The sequence below is a fragment of the Canis lupus genome, chromosome 5 (genome assembly GCF_048164855.1).
Source record: "Canis lupus baileyi chromosome 5, mCanLup2.hap1, whole genome shotgun sequence".
Lineage (NCBI taxonomy): Eukaryota > Metazoa > Chordata > Mammalia > Carnivora > Canidae > Canis > Canis lupus.
In genome coordinates this window covers 75,556,121-75,569,176 of record NC_132842.1, presented here as the reverse complement: position 1 = coordinate 75,569,176, position 13,056 = coordinate 75,556,121, and the positions used below count along the sequence as shown (strand labels likewise).

The window sequence follows — 13,056 nt, the reverse complement described above, 5'->3', positions numbered from 1 at the left end:
AGCAGTCTTGACGCCAGTATAAGCCATGGGGACAAACTCAGGTGTGCAGGACATAGCATGTTTTCCCTGAAGCCAGTTCTGACTTTGAGTCTCCAATACCTTCAGCTGATGAGAAGCAAACAACCTTTTCAGGTGTGGCTCTGCCCTCATTAGGATTGGGAGGGATTTCTGTTCTTGGTCCTCAGTTTCCTCATCTGTAAAATGGGGATAGTGACAGGACACATCTCAACGAGCTGAGTTAAAAATGGCAAAATATTTACAATACTGTCTGGCAGGCACTATTAGCTATTGTTGTTGTTGCTATTATTATTTCAAAGATAGATGCACAGAGAAGCCGCCACACCTAGCACGGGGTTATCAAGGAAGGTTTCCTGGAAGAGGTGATGCCTCTAATGTCAAAAAAACATCCAACCAGACGATGTTATGCTGAACGAAATCAGTCAATCAGAGAAAGACGTTTATATGATCTCATTCATAGGTGGAATTTAAGAATTCAGAGGACCATAGGGGAAGAGAGGGAAAAATAAAACAAGATGAAATCAGAGAGGGAGACAAACCATAAGAGACTTTTTTTAAAAGGTTTTATTTATTTATTCATGAGAGACAGAGACAGGCAGAGGCACAGGTAGAGGGAGAAGCAGGCTCCCTGCAGGGAGCCTGATGCAGGATTCGATCCCAGGACCCCGGGACCACACCCTGAGCCGAACGCAGACGCTCAACCGCTGAGCCACCCAGGTGTCCCAAGAGACTCTTAACCATAGCAAACAAACTGAGGGGTGCTGGAGGGGAAGGGTGGGGGTGGGTCGGGGTAACTGAGGGATGGGCATTCAGGAGGGCACGTGATATAATGAGCAGTGGCTGTTACAGAAGGTTGATGAATCACTGATCTCTACCTCTGAAACCAATAATACTTTGTATATTAATTAATTGAATTTAAATTAGAAAATTGGTCCAGATCCAAACTCCTCTGCTTGTATATTTATCAAGGTCTAGAAGTTTAATATATGATCCCCTTGACAAACGTGCTCGTTTTGGAGAACTTCGGAAAACATTAAAAAATATAAAGAACATGGAAAACAGCTATAACCCCAACTTCCAGTGATTTCTTTCTAGATTACTTTTACTTCTATCTTTAAAATGCATTAATTGATATACTGTTAAACAATGTATACTTGGCTAGAAAAATGTTTATTTCTAGAAAAGTATTTATATGTTTATAGAAAATAGAGTTCTAAATGGGAAAAAAAGCACTGAAAATACTAACAGTGGTTATCTTTGAAGGGGTGGGATTATAGACGCTTCTTCTTGTGTTCTTTTTTGGTGATCTGTATTATCTTCTTTTTCTCCCACGACTATATATTATTTTGTGTAATTTTTAATTTTACTTTATTATTATCATTATTTTTTTTTTCAAGAATCAACATCTTCAGCAGGCTCCACGCCCAGCGCAGAGTCCAACACAGGGCTCTGTCTCACGACCCTGCAGTCATAACCTGAGCTGAAATCAAGAGTCACACACTTAACCGACTGAGCCACTCAGGTGCCCCATTATTTAGTGTAATTTTAAAATGTGATTTTACAATTTAATACAACTTGGGAACATCAAACTCAGGGTCTTCTCATTATTACATCTTTGGGCCATGGCGGAGAACGAGGTGGCTGGACCAGACTCTGAAGCCTGAATGCTGTAGTCCGAGAGGCTGTGTGTGGCCTTGGGTGTGGCAGTCAGGGGGTTGTCATGAGGCAGGACACCCTGTGGGGTGGGGGCTCAGGGAGACGGCAGGGCGGCTGTTTCTGCACAGCTGGCAATAACAAAAACTATTCTTGCAAACTCTTATTTGCAACTGTTTGTCCGGTGGTTCCATCAAATGCTGCAAATCCTGAGAAATGGAGAAGAACAAAGCTGAGGTTTGGGGTGTGGGGTCCCTCCTGTGACTTCAGTGCTAGAGCTGCCTTAGGAATGCTTCGCTCCTCCTCCCACCATTTCGCACAGGTTTTGCCCTCCTTTCCCCAGACTATAGCAGTGGCCTGGGAACAGGTCTGTGCACCTGCATGCAGCCCACATTTCACAACACCACAGCGATATCCCCTCCAACACACACCTGTGTGAATGCTTTGCCGCACCTCAGCTTGGCTCCCCAGTGTTCACAGAACCAAATCCCCTCCAGTTGGCCTCTGGCCCCTATGACAGGGCCCACCTCTCTCCCCATCCTGTCGCTGTTATCCTTCCTTCCCCACTGCCACGCTCCTGTCCTTCGGGCCTGGGCACGTGCGGTGCCCTCTGCTTCGGGAGCCTAGCTGCCACATCTCTGCTGAATTACCTGATCTTGCCATCTTGTCTCATCCAAACCATGTATCCCATGGGTCAGCACACCTGTTTTCCTGCCAGCCCTATGCACTCCTCCAGAGCATGGCTGTGACTTATTTTTCTTTCTTTTTTTCCTTTTCTTTTTTTTCTTTTTTCTTTTCTTTTCTTTTCTTTTCTTTTCTTTTCTTTTCTTTTCTTTTCTTCTTTTCTTTTCTTTCTTCTTCTTTCTTTCTTTCTTTCTTTCTTTTTTCTTTCTTTCTCTCTCTCTTTTTATTTTAAGATTGTATTTATTCATTAGAGAGCACGAGCTGGAGGAGGGGCAGAGGGAGAGGGAAAAGCAGACTTCCCCTGTGCGAGGAGCCTGATGGACGTGGGGCTTGATCCCGGGACTCTGGGATCGTGACCTGAGCCAAAGGCAGAAGCTTCACCGCCTGAGACACCCAGGAGCCCCTTATTTGTCTTTTCTTCTTGCTGTCTGGCAGCTGGTGGTACGGTGGGGCTTGGGTCTCTGTTTGGTGAATGGTGAACAAAGCCTGGCCAAGGCCTTGCTGACATCAGGCCGAAAGAGCGAGTGGGGTGGTGTGGCCCAAACAGCTGCCACTCATTAGGACACCAACGAGGCCACAACCGTTTCCAGCAGTCGGCGTGGGCACAAAGGCCGGGTGGCTCCAAAAAGCTGGCTCTGGGGCTGTTCCACTCCCCTTCCCCTGAAGGCTTCCTCCTGGCTGGGCTCAGGGAAGGCTTTCTCTGCGGGTGTATATAAATATATAAAACAGCACGAGTTTAGCTGCAAAACTAAAAATAGGAAGCCTGGAATCCGGCCCCCCAGGCTCCGCTAGCCGCTGGACCACACAGGTATGGATGCGGATATTGGGGGGTGCGGCCCCTCCCCCTTGCAGCTCCCCGGCCCTCGTGGGGAGGAATGGGGGGCACTCTGGGTTTCCACAAGGAACAGTTCATTCTTTCACTCTGGCTGCCCCCACCCCCATATGTTTGACAGCTCATTTCATTTACGACCCCAAAATGAACCGACCCACTGAGGTGCCATTCCCTGCTCACATGGCCAAGCGGGTGTCTGGTGTGGTTGAGAGCCGCCCCGGGTCATGCCAAGGGGATCTAGGTGCCTACGTTTATGGGGTCTGCATCCGGCCCTGCACCCTCCCCAGAATACCCCCAGGTGGCCCCCAGGAGTCTTCTAAGAGCCTCACAATCTTCCCTTGGGCACGTGTCACTGTCTCAGGCCATGAAACCCTGCCAGGATGTCCGCCTCAGAATAAAGGCCAGAGCCATCCCCATGGCCTGAAGCCATTGCAGGGCTGCTCTGAGGTGGGTGGTGCTCCGTCTGGGGGCATGTCACCTCTCAGGAGGTGCCAAGCACAGCCCCGTGCCCAGGAGGCCACCTCTGGGAACCCCAAGGCCTGCACTGCCGCTCTCAGCCTATGGCCTGGCCAGCCACACACAGACTGTGGGGCAGGCGTGGGGCTGGTGAGGCTGTGGGCACTGCCCAGCCCAGAGCAACCCCAGGCCAAGGGGCTCCCAGACTCTGTGACAAAATGGCTCCTGTATCCTGGATGGGCTGCTTCACGTCCTCGGCTCCTGATGGTGACTCGGGGAGGTGGGGGCGCCTGGCCAGGGCTCCAGGACTCTGGGGTTGCTGAACTGGGGAGGTCAACCTAGCCTTCAAGCCCCATACACGGCTGTCCCAAAGCAGGGCCTTCAGGGATCAGGGGACCTGTGATTCCACTGTGCACGCTCGCACACGGGGCTGGACACAGTGCGTGCTCAGGTACTACTTGAATAAAGAAGGAAGCTCGGAGAGGGACAGGGACCACCCACTGCCACACAGCTACAGGGGAAAGCAAAGCCTTCTTCAACCAAGGCGTTTGAAGTTCCTCTGCACGACCACCTTGAGGGGCTCCGCACGGCCCCGTCTGCTGCCACCTGCAGGCCTCCGTGGTTACGGCAGCGCTGTCCCCACGCCCCGAAGCTCCGAGACCCTGGATGGAGACCGGGCCAAGTCAGCGACTGCTTCCCTCCTGGCCTGTCCCCTTGGCTGCGCTGGGCGCGCCCCTCTGTGCCTGCTGGGTGAAGGCTCTAGGCCGCAGCTCCTCTTCCATCGACTGTGGCACCGAAGTGTGGCCGGGGAGGGGCTCGAGCTGTGGTCCCCTCCCAATCTCCACCACTGCCTACAGGGTGACCCCGACGCATCTATGGAAGCAGAGTGTTGGCCTGGTGAGGACCAGCCCTGCTCACCCCGCCGGACGCCACCCAGGGCACACTCGGGGAGGTCTGCAGCTGTGTCTGGGGGCTCGCTGGGAGACAACCTGCCCGCCTGGGACCCTCGGGGTGCTGCCGGGGCGAGGGCCTGGATCAAGGGTTTAGGCCGAGGAAATGGAAACTTCCTGTCGGGTGTTGGGTTTCAGGCAGACCAGCCCAACGGAAAGGGGCAAAGTCTTGGGATTAGTTTTGAAGTATTTTCATTAGAGAATAAGGTTGTTCTGTGAAAATTCCCCTCCTCAAGTCCCACCTGGACAGGCAGGGAGGGGTGGGTGGGGCCAGGCCTCGTGGCTGGCAGTTCCCCACCAAGTCACACGCACAGCCCCTGTCGCCAGCCACAAACAACTCCGGGGCGATGTGGGGCCAGATAACACCCCCACTTTGCACCTTCGCTGCCTCATCTGCAAACTGGGGGAGCTGATGTAGCTGCTAAACTACCCCTGTTCCAGCAAGCACAGGCCCCAGGGGGGCTCCGCCAGGGGCCTGTCCACCCCTACCCACCTCTGCCCCTGCCCCATTCCCAGCCTCGGGCACCAGAACTGGGTGGCGTACATCGCTCCTGTGTACGTGTAAAGAGTCACAGGCCGCTCGGGAGGGGTGGCGGCACCTCAGAGATCTGTCTGTTTGTCTGGGGTTTTGGCCACACCAGGAGGAGGCTCTGCGGGCTGCACTTGCCCAGAGTGGCCTCTGTGGTCACTACTGATGGAGCTGGATGCAAGGAGGCCAAGGGGCTGGAGTCTCCAAAGCAGTGGGTTTAGTCCTATTCCTGTCCCCAGGCCCTGCCCTGTTCCTCCTGGGCCATGGTGGGAGGTCCCCTCTGCCCCCTGCTCCCTTCCGCCCCCCACCCCCTGCACACAGCCCTAGAAGTCTGGCATTGGGATCCTTCAACACATCTCAGTTATATTATTGTAACAAATCAGTCAAAATTCCATTTTACAGTTAAATATTACAGAAGACAGACAGTTTACTGTACAGCAAGTTGTGCATTGAAAACAAACACACCAAGCAAATTATAGTGCAAAGCAGTTTCCACCCCACCCCCTCCCTCTTGCCAGCTCTGGGCCGGTTTTACTGAAAGATGTGTGCGTGGCAGGTATTAACACCTCGACGTGACAATATGTCACAGAGGATCCGAACCCGCCACCAACAGGCTTACAGTAAAATGGTTGTTTCCTTGTGCTTTCTAGATCAGTGTGGTCGCCTAGGACGACCTTAAAGCAGCCTTGTAAATAAGGACCCACTTCCCAGCAGCCCAGGCCGTCTGTACCCACTGTGGGCCTTAACAGACGTGGCGTGGCTGTCATCACTTCTAGTTGGGGGGGGGGGTGGAGGGGGGCATTTCTCTCCTGACTCTGCCCCTACCAGGGCTCGGCTATCGGGCAGGGCGAGCCGACTGGAGCTACAAAGTGCTGGGCCCTGGGAACCCCGGGGCGCCTCCCACGCAGGCCTGGGGCCGGGCGGAGGGCACAGAGGACAGGAGCGGAGAAGGGAGGACGGCAGTGGATCTGTAGCCGCTTCCTGAGAAGGGGTGGAGAGCCCCCCCGGCGCGGGGGCTCAGCAGGACACCCCAGCAGCTATCTGACGAGATGGGAGACTGCTTTTTCCAGTGAGGACAGGACCAGAGAGACTGCAGCAGGAGGGGTTTGGGTAAGATCACCAGCGGGGCTTCCTAACTCGGGGTGGGGATCGGGGGTGCATCATCTGGCCGCTGCTGCAGGCTGGGGGTGGCGCGGCAGGCCGGGAGCTAGCACAGAGGCGACGACCACGACGACGAGGGAGGGCAGATTGTCACATCCACAGAGGATGTGGCTGAAACGATGACTGAAAACCACACGCCGTCTAGCCCTTACAGGTTTTCTGGTCCTTTTCCACTTATGCCTTTTTAGGACTAAATTCAGACACGAGAACCCATGTCACCCGAACCCCTGGGCAAGTCCCACTTTCCCATCTGCGGACCAAAGTGGGGGCCGCTCACCCGAGTACAGGGGTACAGCCGAGGGGAGGCTGGTGAGCCCTTCGCGGCTCTTCTGTACCACCGCCGGGCCCTCTGCCTCTGCACTTCCTCAGGGCGGCGGGCTGAGAGCCACAGATGTGAGTCCCGGCGTCGCCTGGGGTTCCCTGAGTCCCCACCAGCCGCGCCTCTGGTGGGAGACGGTGGGGCGCCGGAGGGCCTGAGGACGCCACCTTCTCAGGAGGCAGAGGGGCTGCTGTTCGCTACTGTAGGGCTTTACCTCTAAGAGACTGTGTGTTTGAAAATGTTTCCCGCTCCTTATTCTAAAATCAGCTTTAAAACCTGGTTTTTGCTCAAGACTGCTTTCGGAGCACAGACTGGTTAAAGACAGAGCTGTCTGAGGCCCGAAGAGCTGCTGGGCCTGCCCGCAAGGCTGGGGGGCGGGGGTGGGCACGGCTTGGCTGGACCCAGCTGGGACAGGGGTGCTGAAATCTGCCCCCACGGCCTCTCACCCCAATGCCTTCTGCTAGGGCCTATCTGGTCCCTGGGGCTCTCTTCAAAAATGGCAATTCTGAGACCAGCCTAGGTCTCAGCCAGGGAATCCCCTGCCCCTCCACCCCGAGAACAGAGGGTGAACGCCTTGGGCTGGTAAAGTGCACGGAGGACCGGTCTGCGGGTGTCTTTCCTGGTTTTAGGGACCTGCTGCCGTTGGCTAGTCTCCTCTGGGGCCTGGGACCCACAGACAGCTGGGACGGGGTGGGAGCTTTGAGCTGTTAGGAACTATAGGGAAGCAGAGCTGGGGCGGGGACTGGCGTGCGGGTGTTCTCATCCCATCTCTGCCAGCGATTTCCTGGGGCCTCTGGATGGGTCCCGTCCCCATCTGTACAACGAGGGGAAACCCTCTCAGGGGTGGGGAGACCTTCCAGTTCTGACCCAATTTGTATAAATGCTGAGGGAGGGCTGGGCCCATGGGATACAGGGTCTCCGGGGAAGGTGAGGGGCTGGGGAGGTCTTGCCAGGGCCCCGGGGGGAGGAGGCCAAGCCACGTGGGCAAGTGCCACCTCTCTCTGGAACGGAGATGGTCTCTGCCCCAGGGGCCCTGGGCCCTGTGATAGCACCGGGCACGGCTGGGGACAGCCAGGTCATTCCAGGGGAGGCGGCAGGAGGATGCTTTCCCACAGGAACGTGGGATGAGATGACGAGGATCTGGGCTGGGGCAGTGTCCTGAGGGAGGTCCCTACCTATCTGTACAACGACGTGGCTGGACTGGACGCTCTCAGAGCCCCCCACCAGCTCCGGGCCCCAGGACTCGGGGTCCCCGGGCCCATGATCGGCCTGGAGCTAAGTCCCACTGCTGCCCGGGCCTCAGAGCCGGGCCAGCCGCTTGCCGGGAAGGTCCGCGGGGTCCCCGCCTCCGTGGGGAGCCGTCCACCGGGCCCGGCGGTCAGTAGGGCCGCCACACGGCCTCGTCCATGCGGCCCGGCGTGCTCAGGGCGGTGGGCGAGTTGCTGTGGCTGCCGTCCGCCTCCACGCTGTCGCTCTGGCCGCCCAGGCTGGGGTTCATGAGGTTGCCGGCGGCCACGGCGGCGCCGCTGGTGCAGGAGGCCAGCATGCGGGTGGGGGAGCGCTCGCCTCCGCTGCTGCTGCCGGCCACCATGGAGAACTGGTAGGAGCCCGACGACGCGCCGTAGTACAGGTGGTAGGGGGACGGGTTGGCCTGGAAGGGGCCGCTCTGGTTCTGCGGGGCCCCCGGGTAGGGCGGCGGGAGGTAGGTGTGGTGGAAGCGGCTGGCGGCGGGCATGCTGGCCACGCTGAGGCCGCCCGAGGGCGAGGCGCTGTAGGGGAAGGCGGCCGACATGGCCCCGGGGTAGTGCATCCTGGGGTCCGGGAAGCGGCTCTCCGTGAACGTCTGCAGCGCCGGGAAGGAGCGGTCAAACTGGCGGGGGTCGGAGAAGGGGTTCAGGTCCGAGGTGCCTGGGGGACGGCAAGGGGCACAGTCAGTCGCGGCCGACACCGCCTCCGGGGGCTTCTCTAAGGACGACCTCGGCAGGGGCGCCCCCTCGGTGTGGGCTCAGGTCTGGGGTTGTGGGATCGCGCCCCGCGTGGGGCTCCGCGTTCAGCGGGGAGTCTGCTTGGGCCCCTCTCCGCGCCTCCCCGGCCTGCGTGCGCTCCCCCTCTCAAATAAAGAAATAAAGAAATAGTAATAAAAAAGAACCGCCCAGGGCTCTGGTTCACAGGCCGTTCGGGGAGTCCCTGCTTCTCTATCTGCCTCTGCTCTTGCTGCCCCGGGGCTGCTTGAGGCTGGAGCCTGCCGGGCTCAGAATCCGGCCCCACCTGGGAGGCAGGTGAGAGCAAGCGCCTGGGCCACAGGTGGCCATGGGGCGTCCCTGGGCCGGTGGACAAGGCGGAGGACTTGTCTTTCTCCTCCTGGAGTCCTCTTCACAGCCTGGCAGTGCAGAGGCCTGTCCAGGCCACCAAGGTGGGCCCACCTGGGCTGCTGGGGGTACAAGGAGCAGCTTCTGCCTTCCCGCCTCCCCATTCATAGCGGGTAAGACCCTGGGGAGGAAGAGAGTCTCTGATGGTGCTCCGAGCTTCGGAGTCGGTGCTTGCTTTTACAGGTAAGGAAACTGAGGCCCAGCGAGAGATCCATTTTCCTGATGTGGCACAGGAAGGGCTGGAGCTCTTGCCAGGCTCCTGCCGTCTGCTCCCTGATGCTGGGTGTGTGCACCTCTCCTGCCCAGGTGGGGCTCAGGTAGCTCATATGAGCTCCTGCCGGTGCCGTGGGGGCTGGTTCACAGCAGCCCCGTCTGTCCCCCAGCCTCCCATCCCTCACCCAGGGCTGTGGGCTGGAGCCCATTGGTGGCCAGACAGCCATAAGATGCCACCTTCACTTGTCTCAGCAGCAAAGTGAGATGGCAGCCGGAGGGGTTCAGTGGCTCGGACCCTGCCGTCACCCGGAGGGGCCCAGTGTCCAGCCCAGGCCCTGCCCCGGCTCCCTCAAGTATGGCTCCTCACTGGACTCCGAGACAAGAGCATCTCAGCCTCTGCCCCCTACTCTTGTAGTCACAGACCCCCGAAACCTCAGCATTTAAAGGGGCTTCAGGATTGAGTCTAACCCCTTCAGTAGGAAAACTCAGGCCCAGAGAGGATGAGGCACTTGGCTAAGGGTCACACAGCACCCTGGACCTGGCACAAAATCCTAGGGTTCAGGTTCTGAGCCCTGACCTGTGCCTGATAGGTAGCTGTCCCATCTCTGAGGCAGCCCAGCGCAGCACTAATCCTAGGTCTGCACTTACTGGCTGTGTGTCCTTGGGCAAGTCACCTAACCTCTCTGTGCATCTGTCTTCCCACATGAAAAATAGACACAGTAACAGTTCCTAGGAACTAAATTAGTTAATACATGTAAAGTCTTTAGACGACAGACGGGAGGCTATTGAGGATTTGCAAGCTGCCCTGGCTCTGACACCTCTTGCTCTGAGCACCCAGGAGCACTGGCCCATTCAGGGCCCGGCAAAGATGAGTCCCTGATCCGGGCCCTTCCTTGTACCCTGGCCAAGGGGCTGACTCTGGGCAGCAGTAGAGAGGTGGGCAAACCCCCAGCAGTGGTCCCGAGGGCAAGGCTGCTGGGCCCCAAGCCCTCTGTGCCACCCCACCGAACAGGACGCACAGGGAGACCCGTCTGTCGCACGGCCAGCTCTAGGCGGGCACGACCTCCTCAGACTGAGGCTGGGCTGAGGATGGGGGGCAGGTACCCTCAGGCCTCTTGTTTCCCCAGATGTGCCTGCGGTGCTGTGTGATCTCAGGGGAGACCTGTGACTTCTCAGGGCTTTGGGATCTTCCTGACTCCCCGGGGTAGGGGTGGGGGGTTGCTTAGCAGTGGGCTCTGGTTCTGGTCCTGGCCGTGAATCAGAATGGAACAATGCTCCCAGGCTCAAGGTGGGTGGATGTGAGGACAAGGGGCTGGACGACTGGGGCCTTCTGGGACACGCAGCCTTCTCTCTAACAGGTCCCTTGGCTGGTCAGTGCTGCCCTGAAGCATAAGGGATCAGAGGTGCCCGGCTCCCGACCATCATCTCAGGACACCAGGGCAGAAGGTCTTGTTGGCAGTGCCTGGCACCCCGAGCAGAGCCAGGCATGAGGCTGACACCTCCGCTCTGAGCGAGGCAAATTGAGCCCCATGCTCCAAACAAAGGAAACCCAAACTGGGCCCCCAGGATGTGACAGCAGGGCTGCAGCCCATGAAGCACAGGCCATGCATGGTGGGCCTGGGCCTGGGGTGTGTGGCCCTTGGAGTTCCCACGGGCTGTGGGCTCTGAGCTGGGCTGGCCCAGACAGCCACTGTCCTCTCCTGCCTCCCGGCCAGGGTGGGGGGAAAGCGTCTGCCCTGAGCACCCCTGTGGCAGCTGCCCGCCCCCCTCCGCCCCCCACCCCTAGCCCAGTAGCCCCAGGAAACCCGAGTTGGTCGGCTGAGGAGCAGCCAATCCCAACACTGGAAGGAAATGTTTATTTTCTTCTTGAAATTGCCTCAGCTGCTGCATGGTGGCTGAATGAGCCCTTTGAACGGTCAGAAGCCCCCACTGTGGGCAGCCACAGCTGAGGGGGCCGGGGGCTGGGGGCTGAAGGGGTCGGGGCCTCAGCACTGCTTACTAGTGACCAAAACTATGAAGGGGCATCAAGAGAAGTGACGGTGGGATGCCCCGAGGGGATCCCCAGGATAGAGCCTGAGGGCAGAGGCTCATCCTACCACGGAGGGAAGGCCAAGGAAGGGGGCCCAAACCCGGCCCTGCCCACACCCCCCTGCAGCAGGTACCTTCTTCCCACTTACAGATGAGAATACTGAGGTTCAGAGAGGGGAAGTAATCTGCCTGAGATCACAGCTGAAGGGGAAGGACTGGGTCAGCCACGCCCCATACAGATCCAACCTCCCCTCCTGGCTGCCCCAGAGTGGAGGGAGGGGCTCTGGCCCTTCAGGGCTGGACAGGGGGTGGGAGGCTTGCCTCAGGCTCCTGCGGGCACTGATTTCTAAGCCAAGTTCATGCAACTGTGCTTCCATGGGAGCTGTGGGGCGGGAAGCCACTGTTTACTTTCACCTTCTAGGCTCCCTGGCTGGGCCCTGATACCCACTGGGCCCCAGCTCTGCCCACGGCAGGGAAAGGCCTGGAGTGTTAGACTACTGTCCCTTGACAAGTGCTGGCCTGTGAGAGACTAAAGCATAGACAGCTTTTGGGCAGGGGTGGGCAGGACCCCCGGGAGCAGAGTACCTCCCACTGTCTCTGGGGGTCAGACCCTATGCTGCAGGCCCTGGGGCTCAAGAACCACCAAATGTCTCAAACTCACTAGCCCATGGGTCTCTCCTGACCCTGGGGGGCTCAGCAAGGCCAAGAATGGAAGCTTCCCACACCAGAAAAGAAGGGACCACCTCCTCATACTGAGGGGCTGTAACAAGTCCCCCCGCCACTGGATCGTGCCTGGCACACACGGCAAGAGCTAGCGGCAAGGCCTCCTGCAGCGGAGAGCCCCAGTGAGCCCCGAGCTCAGCCTGGAGTGTGAAGGGGAGAAGGGAGTCAGCTTGCACCCTCACCCTGGGCTCTTCCTGTTTGTGATGCCCTCATCTGCATTCTCAGAAGTGCAGGGACTAGGGGCTGGGGGGACATTGGACCTGGTCATCGATGGGCTCTGTGACCCAAGAGTGGCTCTTAATCTCTTAAGCCTCAATTCACTCATCTGCCAGATGGGTTGTAAGCAGGCCCTGCAGGACCGGGAAAGAGGGGCCGCCCACCGTCCATGGCGGCAGCCGGCCCTGCTGCCTCTGTCCAGCACTCTGGACGAGAGCTCTGTGCCCCAGGGCCCGCCTCACCCCGGCTCCTGCGCCCCAACCCACCGGCTGAGAGGGCCCAGGGAACAGGGTAGATACTCCTCACCCGGCCATTCACGGGCCTGCCCTGTGCCAGGCCTGTCTCCGCAGCCCGGCCTCGCTGTGCCTGTCATGTCCATCCAAGCAGGAGGGACAAGGACACCTAGAGGCCTCCCTTGTCTTTTCTGTTTGTAAGAAGTCTCTGGGCCAAGGGGGGACTTTTCCCAGGCGCCGCTGTGTGTCTCCAGGGCCGTGACATCACTTTGCTGGTTACGAGGGTCACCTGAGGGCAGTTATGGCATCTGAATGTCGCCCCAGGGTTGGGCAGAGGCATCCACCCCTGCCCCTCTTTCGGAAACCACAGCTGAGGCTCAGGCGTGGGGCACATGGTATCTCTGGCAGGGGGAGGTCTGTCACGGGCTCCTTAGACAAGTCACGCCCCAATTTTAACGGGTACGCTATGGGATGAATGCCCACATCCCTCAGGAGACGGCGGGTTCCCGGACGCAGGGACTGTGTCATGCTGACCCCTGGGGCCAGGCACCTTGCGCGTGGCACATGGTGGGTGTCGGTGAGTGTTTGCTGAGTGAATGAATGGAGGGCCTGGCCCAGGTCTGGGCACGGAGCATCCCTAAGGACACATCCGTAGGAGCCAGTGGGCAGGAG

At 58.4% G+C, this 13,056-nt stretch overlaps 1 protein-coding gene across 1 annotated transcript in view; it reads right to left on the bottom strand.

The window, feature by feature from the left end:
• Positions 1-5,465: 5,465 nt before the first annotated feature.
• The window catches only part of RUNX3 (RUNX family transcription factor 3), a 60,429-nt gene continuing 52,838 nt past the window's right edge, over positions 5,466-13,056 (bottom strand). The window contains exon 7 of the mRNA XM_072827763.1: positions 5,466-8,510. Coding sequence (XP_072683864.1) covers positions 7,981-8,510 — 530 coding nt within the window. The 3' untranslated portion in view covers positions 5,466-7,980. The remainder of the gene's footprint in view (positions 8,511-13,056) is intronic.